The 10,955-nt window shown below is 37.2% G+C and overlaps 1 protein-coding gene across 1 annotated transcript in view; it reads left to right on the plus strand.

Moving 5' to 3' along the window:
- The window catches only part of NUP155 (nucleoporin 155), a 64,038-nt gene extending 53,708 nt beyond the window's left edge, over positions 1 to 10,330 (plus strand). Inside the window, exons 29-35 of the mRNA XM_082623141.1 lie at positions 2,737 to 2,866; positions 4,034 to 4,147; positions 4,824 to 4,944; positions 5,398 to 5,508; positions 7,807 to 7,943; positions 9,384 to 9,490; positions 10,128 to 10,330. Coding sequence (XP_082479267.1) covers positions 2,737 to 2,866; positions 4,034 to 4,147; positions 4,824 to 4,944; positions 5,398 to 5,508; positions 7,807 to 7,943; positions 9,384 to 9,490; positions 10,128 to 10,266 — 859 coding nt within the window. The 3' untranslated portion in view covers positions 10,267 to 10,330. The remainder of the gene's footprint in view (positions 1 to 2,736; positions 2,867 to 4,033; positions 4,148 to 4,823; positions 4,945 to 5,397; positions 5,509 to 7,806; positions 7,944 to 9,383; positions 9,491 to 10,127) is intronic.
- Positions 10,331 to 10,955: the final 625 nt, after the last annotated feature.

Here is a 10,955-nt window from a genome sequence, read left to right on the forward strand (position 1 = left end):
CTGCAGTGGAAGCGCAGAGTCCTAACCACTGGACTGCCAGGGAATTCCCTAGAGTGGCTCTTTTTATACATACATACACACACACACACACACACACTCACACACACACACACATTTATTTATTTATTTTTGGCTGTGTTGGGTCTTTGTTGCTGCACACAGGCTTTCTCTAGTTGCGGCAAGCAGGGGCTACTCTTTGTTGTGGTGTGTGGGCTTCTCATTGCGGTGGCTTCTCTTGTTGTGGAGCACAGGCTCTAGACGCACGGGCTTCAGTAATTGTGGCACACAGGCTCAGTAGTTGTGGCTTGCAGGCTATACGAGTGCAGGCTCAGTAGTTGTGGTGCTCGGGCTTAGTTGCTCCACGGCATGTGGGATCTTCCCGGACCAGGGCTCGAACCCATTTTCCCTGCATTGGCAGGTGGATTCTTAACCACTGTGCCACCACAGAAGTCCCCTAGAGTGGCTCTTAATTGCCCTTTCATTAATATTTACTGACCTTGTTCCTTGTTATAACAGTTACTATATTCTTGTTATAAAATATTCAGAAATCCTCTAACTTTTAAGAACAGTGCCCATTGTTCATATCTGCTTCACACACAAACACATAACCTAATTTCCTCCTCATGTGAGAGACCCTATACGTCTTACCAGCTCTCAGCTTACCATCTCTTTCCACAATAAAATCTTTTTCCGACTATTATGTTACTCTCTTTCTCACTACACTTTTTTTTTTCATTTATTAATTTATTTTTGGCTGCGTTGGGTCTTTGTTGCTGTGTGTGGGCTTTCTCTAGTTGCAGCAAGCGGGAGGATACTCTTCGTTGCAGTGCACGGGCTTCTCATTTCAGTGGCTTCTCTTGTTGTGGAGCACGGGCTCTAGGCACACAGGTTTCAGTAGTGGCTCATGGGTTCTAGAGCACAAGCTCAGTAGTTGTGGTGCACGGGCTTAGTTGCTACGCGGCATGTGGGATCTTCCTGGACCAGGGCTCGAATCCGTGTCCCCTGCATTGGCAGGTGGATTCTTAACCACTGCACCACCAGGGAAGCCCTCACGACACTCTTTTTACATACGTAGGCTGCACCAAGTAAGTTGGCGGCTATAGAGTGTTCTACTGTAAATAATTTGGAAATATTACCCATGTTTAAAATGTTTGTTTCAAGTGGGGTTTTTTTAAGAGATGAGAGGGGAGGTAAAGGAAAGCCTTTTAGAAGCAAAGCTCCTAAAGGTACAGAGTCCTTTATATTTGATCTTAAGAGATGGTCAGTGCTAATTAACTGTCATCCACACACGTACTTTGCAAGATAGGAGAAAGGAGTTAATCCTTTCTTTTGGTTTCTTTTTGGAAGGGGAAAACTTACAGGAGCCATAGCTATGTAGAAGGACAGTTTTTTAAGTAAGACCTTCTCTGAAAGTAAAAGAAAGCCAGTTTTTTCCTGATTCAGATTGGCATTAGTGGGGATATCAAAAGTTTCATTTAATACTGGTTGATCTGAGGGGTTGCCAACAGCTAAATGAGTTAGTATGTTTGTTTTTAATGCCAAGTTGCTTTATAATGTCAAAGAACCAGGTCTGATGGACTTAGGGGATTAGAAAGGACTGAAGATGGTAATCATGGAGGTGGATACATGCTTAGGGCTTTCTGACACCTGTCAGTCAGTCAGCCAGCAAATAGATTTTGAGTACCAGTGATAATTCAAGGCATTGAGGAAGGGAGTAGTGAACAAGATAGACACCATCTCTGCTCCTAAGGAGCTCTCATTCTAGTGGGCAAAGACCATAGACAGACAAGTTCAGATTCTATAAATACAGTAAAAACAGGATATTACAGTAGAAAGTGCCTTGGGGAATGGGGAGCTGCTTTAGTTAAGATTGGTCAGAGAAGGCCTCAGGCAAATTGTCATTAAAATTGATTCTCAAATGACAGGAAGAGGCAGCTATTAAAGAAATGGAGGAAGTGGTTTAAGCACAGAAGCGATGGTCTCTGAAGAGGCACTGCATCAGATTTAAGTTTATCATGTTTAGGGTACAAAAAAGAAAGCCAGTGGGGTTGGAAATGGTGAACAAGGGAGGAATGAGATGAGGTTGGAGGAGTAGGTAAAGGAGATTGGAGGGTCTTAAGAAAGCATGTGACGTGATCTGATTTTTGTGTTTTTTTTGTTTTTTTTTTGTTTTTTTTTTCTTTTTGCGGTATGCGGGCCTCTCACTGTTGTGGCCTCTCCCGTTGCGGAGCACAGGCTCCGGACGCGCAGGCCCAGCGGCCATGGCTCACGGGCCCAGCCGCTCCGCGGCATATGGGATCCTCCCAGACCGGGGCACGAACCCGCATCCCCTGCATCGGCAGGCGGACTCTCAACCACTGCGCCACCAGGGAGGCCCTGATTTTTGTTTTTAAGAGGTCACTCTAGTTGCTGTGTGGAAAATGAAATGTAGTATTTGCCACATTAAGGTAGAGAAGTGAAGAATATGAGGAATAATAAAAAGTTTAATTTAATTTTAGAATAATCCAAGTTTTAATATACTGAAGTTTTAAAATAGGAAGTTACTTTTTGGATGTAAATATAAGTATTTATGTGTTGACTTAAATTGTGGATCTCTTTTATTAGAAATCCTCTAATTTTTCAAGTTTCAAATGGCTTTTTATGTTAATTTGGCATAAATAGTACATCATCGCTGATATATATGTATATTGGATCCTTAAGAATTCACATGAATAAAAATAAGGATTTTCCCCCCAGCACAGAAATTTCACTTCAGCAGCGACTAGAGTACATTGCTCGTGCCATTCTTAGTGCCAAAAGTTCCACTGCCATTTCATCAATAGCTGCAGATGGTGAATTCCTTCATGAATTAGAAGAAAAAATGGAAGTAAGTGCTAACGACACTTAAGTCTTATCCACATTGATTAGTAGCCACGTGTTAGTCCACTTCCTCTCTTCCCCTAGTAAATAATAGGTCTGTAGCAGTCAGTATTAATTTTAATCTCTTATACCTTCTTTTTTTCTTTTCATATTTATATATAACTCTTTTAAAAGATTTTAATGATACAGCATTTGGGTCCTAGGACATTGCTGTAATCTAAAAGTTTCCTCTATGGCATTTCTAAAGATTTATTCTAACTATTCTAACATCAAGCAGATTATGTCACATTCACCGTTTATTCTGGAGGCTAATAAGTAGATGTGTAGAGTGGGCTAAACTGCCTTTACTAAGAGACACAAAAATGTATAATGGTCCACATACAAAAGCTTATTTCTCATTCACAAAATCCAGAGTTGGTGTTCCTGATTGGCATGTGGCTTTCTTCCACTTGGTTGATGTCAGTTCCCAAGTTCTATTTTCTGGCTCTACCATTCCAATGGCCTTACCTTTTTCTTTGATCAAAGGGAGGAAGGGTGAAAAGCGCGTGTAAGAAGCACATTCACTCTTAAAAAACCTCAACCCTGAAGTGCCATACTGTACTTCTGTTCACATTCCTTTGAAGAGAACATAGTCTTACGGCCATACTCCTAGCAGAGGAGGCTGGGAAGTAGAGGCTGGCCATTTTGTCTGGCTATAATCATGGGCAAAACAGGTGTTGGTGAGTAGCAAAGGCTCTCTGTCACAGCACAGTCCCTATGTAATCTTCTATGTTGTAATGAAGGGTTGCTAGTCTGTTATGATAAAAGTCTTTATTTATACATTTTTTTAAATTTGGGTAGAATTGACATATAACAGTTGCTAAGGTATACAACATAATGATTAAATTTTTCTGTATATTGCAAAATGATCACCACAGTAAGTCTAGTTAGCATCTGTCACCATAAATGATTACAAAAAAATTAATTTTCTTGTGATGAGAACTTTTTCAGACCTACTCTTTTAGCAACTTTCAAAATATGCAACACAGTATGATTAACTGTAGTCACTATGCTGTTATTTATATATTATTTTTATTTTAACAAACTTAAAGTCAGATACTAGGAGTCATTCCTTCAAGTACCTGGTGATTTATCATGAAGAACTTAAGATTTGATTTTTTTCTACCCAAACTAGGTTGCTAGGATCCAACTTCAGATACAAGAGACACTACAAAGGCAATATTCCCATCATTCTTCTGTACAGGATGCAATTTCTCAGCTGGACTCTGAGCTAATGGACATAACTAAGGTAATAAAAAAGCAAGTGAAATTCCTATAGTAGTCACCTATTATCTTGTTTCTTTTGCATTTTATTTTGTGTTTAAGATAAGCCATCTTTGGAAGCACATCACTGGGCTGACACATCACCACTGTGGTATCTCACTCTTAGAAAAAGCTATGTTTCTCTTTCCAGGCCAATTTCTATCAAGAATCTATCAGCCTCACATGGGGCTTTGTTAAAACTCCTGCCACCTATTTTATGGCCTTATTTCTTATCTTGAAAAAGTAATTTATCTTTGCTTAACTCTCCAAGCCTCTCCCACTCTGTACCCTTCTGAACAGTTTCTTTTTCAATTATTCATGGACATTTCTCTAAGTACCCTGAAGCACCGTTAGATTTGTCAGTATTTCCGTGATTTTTCAAACCTTAGTTTAGACACTAATTCTAAAAGAAATGTCATTGCAGTATCTTGCTCTCAGCCAAGAAAAAAAAAGGCACACATATTTAAATCTGTTTAAATGTGTTTTCCATGCATTTACCATTCTTAACCTGGCATTACGACCACCTACGTGTCATCACATCTTTGTATCATATTTTTGGAACTTTAGATAAAATCTTTGGTTACTTTTAACTTTGAGGGAGTTCTTCACTGTTAATTTCTGAATACTAATCTCTGTCTGAATGTTGACATTTTCTCCTACAGCTTTATGGGGAATTTGCTGACCCATTTAAACTTGCAGAATGTAAGCTTGCAATAATTCATTGTGCCGGTTATTCAGACCCTATACTGGTGCAGACACTTTGGCAAGATATCATAGAGAAAGGTAAGTGTTCATTTATAGGTGTATTAGCTGTACGTTATTTAGTGACGTAGTAGAAGAGTGAATGCAAGCTGCTAACGGTCATACATTTAGGGCTCATGAGAATTGTATATACCTAAACAGAGGGAAGTAGAGGGTACTTGATATGGTGGAGGGCGATCCCGTAGAGAATGATCCCAGTAAATATTTGAGAGGACCCTCAGAAAAGATGTGTCATTTTTGGTGGTTTATACTGCTTAATAAGGGATTCTGAGACTCTTAGCTCGGAATCTCATAACTAGTGCCCTGGTAAGTGGAAAGTATATCAGACAGTAACAGAAACACAGAATCTGCTCATTATATTAACGTACGTACAAGTTCTAGTATTTTGTACCTTGAAACAGAATAAAATCGTCAATTTAAAATTTTCACAATAAAAACAGTTTGGGTTTCTAATGACATATCTCTTTCTTACAGAACTGAATGAAAGCGTGACATTGAGCTCCCCAGACAGGATGCATGCTCTTAGTCTCAAGATTGTGCTCCTTGGCAAGATGTATGCCGGCACACCTCGTTTCTTTCCTCTAGGTAAGCCATGACCTTAGCTACGGTCGTGGGGCTTTTATCTTTTTGTTTTGATGGTTTTCTTCATTGACATGGAAAAATAATGGTTTGTAGGGCAAAATCATTTTGTTGTTGCTATTTATTAGCTCTGCAGTTTCATTCTACCTCTCCAGAAAGAGACACCTCCAAAGAATAGCAGAATTTGTTGATGAATAGTTGGGTATGAAACTCTCTTTGCTTGACCTTCCAAGTTGATATATCTATCTTGGGATAGTCTGACTAACAGACCATAGTGGTTATGTTATTGGTAACCTTATACACGCTTGAAGAGAAGGGAAAAATAGCTGATGTTTTTGTGCATGGATGATCTGTGATTGATTCAACTGCCCCCTATTATATTGGGGGCATATTTTTCTTTAAAATAGCAAGTAGTTGTGTTAAAAATGTAATTTTTTTGAACTCCTTTCTTAACCAGATATACTGACTTATTTGTTATGTAGGAGACTCTGTTATAAGCCATTTGCCAACCTATAATGTCTTCTTCGGTTGTAAAACAATAGATTCAACATAAATGTAATCATACAGTAGAATGTTAAATAAGCACTTTCTGTTTTTGAAAAATGTTGAGAAACATGAAAACGCTTATAACATAACATCAAATTGTTTTTAAAATATGAAGATCCAGACTTGTTTATAGACCTTTTCTGATTTAGGGTTTATTCCCTGGACATGGTAAGAAATAAAACTATTATAATCATACCATTATTTCTTGTAAGTACAGTATTAAAAACTGCCATGCCAAAAAAACAAAAAAACGCCATGCCATTTCACTGATCAGGAAAATAAAGAGAAAATAAAGAGCAACTGTATATATATGTCTTATGAGTATGTGAAACCTGACAATTTTAATAGCAAAAAGGCCACATTGTACACAATCCCTTTTGAGGGTATTTCTGCTTTGACTTAAGATTTTTAATTGTTGAACCCAATAAAATTTAGGGTAGAAGAGGCCTTCCTTTTTCTATCACTCTCTCAATGGCAAACAGGTTCCAGGGGGCTTCAAACTAGAACAAATTGAGTCTTTAGAATTTTTATTACCTTTCCAGAATCTCTGTATGGTAACTTGTAGGGGAGATGCAGGTTCAGTGGCACTTTTTTCAGTGACTCCTCTTGCCCATGGTTACTCACATTGGTCAGTCTCAGATTTTAGGTACCATAAATAAGAATTTGATTCTTACTGTTAAGATCTTATTTATGGGACTTCCCTGGTGGCACAGTGGTTAAGAATCTGCCTGCCAATGCACGGGACATGGGTTCGATCCCTGGTCCAGGAAGATGCCACATGCCGCAGAGCAACTAAGCCCATGTGCCACAACTACTGAGCCTGCGCACTAGAGCCCGTGAGCCACGACAAGAGAAGCCACTGCTATGAGAAGCCCACGTACCGCAACGAAGAGTAGCCCCCGCTGGACGCAACTAGAGAAAGCCCACGCGCAGCAACGAAGACCCAACGCAACAATCAATCAATCAATCAATTTAAAACAAAAAATCTTATTTATGATGTAACAGGTAGTAAAAAGTGAGACTGGGACCACAATTACAATCATCAAAATAAATAACTTATGAATCTTATGAATATTACATTTAATATTTCTAAAATCTGGATGCAGTAGTGCTTTTCTGAAAAGCTGTTAAATTGAAGATATAGTATTTCAAGATATTAAATGTTATCAGTGGGTCCTCTCCAATAGTGGAATTGTGAATGGTCTCTATTTTCTTCTTGTTCTTTTGCTGTTTTCCAAATTCACTATAATAAGTTTTTTCTCTAATAGCTTTAAAGTGTGTAATTGAATGGTTTTAGCATATTTACAGAGTTGTGCAACCACCATCACAATTAAATTTAGACTATTTTCATCACCCCAAAAAAGAAATTATATCCACCTTCAGCCCTAGGCAACCACTGTTCTACTTTCTATCTCTATAGGTTTGCCTATATTTTGGTATATGCCTTATTTTTTATTAAAAATTTTTTAAATTGTTTTTTAAAAGAGTTTCCTGTAGAAACTGTTCAATTATGAGTAAGGTCTACTTTTTAGTATGAAGAGTTAACAATTCTACAACAACAAAAAAATGGTAATTATATGAGGTGAAGGACATGTTAACTAACCTTATTGTGGAAAACATTTTGCAATATATATGTATATCAAATTATCACATTTATACCTTCAACTTAGATAGCGTTACATGTCAATTATATCTCAGTAACACTGGGGGCAAAAAAAGAGTTAACAATCCCAACTTCTGGTCCTTTTCTCTCCCCAGATTTTATTGTGCAGTTCTTAGAGCAGCAAGTTTGTACTTTGAACTGGGATGTGGGTTTTGTGATACAGACAATGAATGAAATCGGAGTGCCATTACCTAGACTACTGGAAGTATATGATCACTTGTTCAAGTCACGGGTAAGGAAAATATTAAATAAAATAAAATAATTTATTTAGTTAAATCAATTAACTTTCTAGATACAGGAGCGGAGTATTTTGCTTGTGTGTTTGTAAGTACCTCATCTAATACAGTTGTATCAGAAATTTGCTTCATTGGTTAAGCAAATTATGCTTCAGACTTTTAAAACCGATAATGAGAGTTGCTTTGCTATATATCGTGATAAAAATCAAATATTTTTTAATATTAATAAACATAATTATATATGCTTTACTTTTAGTGGAACAGGCTAAATACATGAAGAATTATCATTTACTTTAAAGGAACAAAATATCAGTGTATTTATTCACTGTAACCTCATATAAAATATCAGTGCTTAAAGATCTTTCCACAAGAAAATTTAACTATGTATGGTGACGGGTGGTAACTAGACTTACTGTGGTGATCATTTTGCAGTGAATGCGAACAGTGAATCACTGTATTGTACACCTGAAACCAATATAATGTTATATGTCAATTATACCTCAATTTTTTTTAAAATGATCTTTCTCACCATATTTAACCTTATTGGACTGTATATTTTGTAATTTTTATCCTAAGATCAAAAACCAAACAAAACCTGTTGAACTGGATTGCATTTAATACTAGTCATGATTATAGTACCATCGTCAAAACATTCATACAGTGCTTTACAAGGCACTTGTATATCTCATTAAAACTCACAATGAGCCCATGATGGAAATGAGCAAGTAGGAGTATCCCCATCTTCTACTGCATCTGACAAGGGCAGAGAGGTTAAATAACCTGCTCAAGTCACATGGCTAGTAATGATGAAGCCAGAACTAGAATTAAGATTCTCTTTGGGCTTCCCTGGTGGCACAGTGGTTGAGAGTCCGCCTGCTGATGCAGGGGACACGGGTTCGTGCCCCGGTCCGGGAAGATCCCACATGCCGTGGAGCGGCTGGGCCCGTGAGCCGTGGCTGCTGAGCCTGCGCGTCCGGAGCCTGTGCTCCGCAACGGGAGAGGCCACAACAGTGAGAGGCCCACATACCACCAAAAAAAAAAAAAAAAAAAAAAAGATTCTCTGACTACTGATTTAGTCTCTTATTCACACTATCGGATTAAGTCTGCATAAGTTCAAAGTAAAAATGGTGTCACAGCCAATAGGAACAGATGGATTTTCTTCTCTTCAGGTTCCTAAGCAGGAAATTTATATGCTCTACACAGTAGATCGATACATCAAATATTCTTTCTAAATAACATCACAATGAAGTTTTCAGTGCTATTCATTATTAACCATAATCAGATATATAATTTAGTAACCACATAATATTAAATGCTTATTTTAATATCAGTAAATTTTGCTTTGGACATTGATGACTATTTTAACTAACGTAAATGATTAAAAAATCATTTGACACAATTTGCCTTACAACTCATGATGTGTTTTTTCTTTATAGGATCCATTCTGGAACAGAATGAAGAAGCCACTGCACCTTTTGGATTGTATACATGTACTATTGACAAGATATGTTGAAAATCCTAGCCAAGTTTTAAACTGTGAGAGGTAAGTATGAATTAGATATACTTTATTATATACCAAAGGCTTTTAAATGCACCTAATAAATACCTGGGTAACACATTTGGAGACAGTGGGGCATGACATGGAAACTAAAAGAAGTATGGGAGATGTAAGCTCTTGTGCATATTTGCAATAACTATTTGAATGATATCAGTCAGTATTTATGAAAGGTTAGAGTTCTTTCCATTTTTCAACCCTTGCCCTGAAGGCTTTCTAAAGGTGACAGGATAAAATTAATGAATTACTCCTAAACTCCTTTCACTTTGAATTAGTGGCCTAAGAAGTTCAATTATGTATTTGTGATATTAATGGCCATTTCAAGATACATTTGTTTGAAAAGGCCAAATGAATGTAAATAATATTAATTTAAGGGGTCATCCCTTACTGCCTCCTTCTCATTATAATTATCTTCAAAAGGGAAATGGTGATGATGTGGTATAATCCACCTACCCCCTGAGTTTCCTTCTCTATTTTCATTTATTTGCCATTTACTTAATCACATGATCCTTGCTCTCATGTGGGACTATAATAAAGTAAGGTTAGCAGAAGTTGAAGGGAAGTCCTATAGGAGGAAATGTTTCTAAATATGTAGATGGTTGATCAGGTGTCTTTTTCATTACAGGAGAAGATTCACAAATCTCTGCCTGGATGCCGTTTGTGGTTATCTGGTTGAGCTCCAGTCTATGAGCTCCTCAGTAGCAGTACAGGCCATCACTGGGAATTTTAAATCTCTTCAGGCTAAACTAGAACGGCTTCATTAATTATTGTAATGTATTTTCATCCATGCGTTTTGATCTGTAAAATAAAAGCTCAGTTGGGTCCAGATTTCAGGTGCTATAAATCTAAGAATTTAAGACTAATTTTAGTAGAAACATGTTTTTAATAAGTGGCTGGTATCAGCAGACAGTACATTTGCAGGTGAATTCTTTTTTACTACATAATACTATTTTGTTTTTTAATAATCAGTTTAAACAAACGAAATAAGATTATGATTTTAACACAAAGATAAAAAATAAAAAACTCTTATTTTGAATCTATAGTATTCATTTTCAAGTTAGTTCAAGTGTCAAAACTTAAATAGGCTAGCTGAGCGGGTCCAGTCCCATAATACTAGATTCTACAACAGTTCCTAAATAGGCAAATAAACACTGTCTCTTTTTAGAAGTTATTTAGGTTTTGGGTTTAACCTTGGAAAGAAATTTCTTCCAACTACTGATTTGGTCAGTTACAGTCCTTGTAATACACACCTGGTTGTTTTCTGAGCAAGTGATAAACTTGTAACTAATGTTCTATGTCTTAAAAACCTATGCAGGGAGATACTGTTTTCCCTCAGTGTTCACCTAGCTCTTCTTTGGCCTGGGACTACTGATTCCTTTAAAGCAGTGGTTATCAAAATGTATGCACCCAACTATCACATCAGCATCATCTGGGAATTTGTTAAAAATTCAAA

This window comes from Mesoplodon mirus (assembly GCF_964341445.2).
Source record: "Mesoplodon mirus genome assembly, chromosome: 5".
Taxonomy (NCBI): domain Eukaryota; kingdom Metazoa; phylum Chordata; class Mammalia; order Artiodactyla; family Ziphiidae; genus Mesoplodon; species Mesoplodon mirus.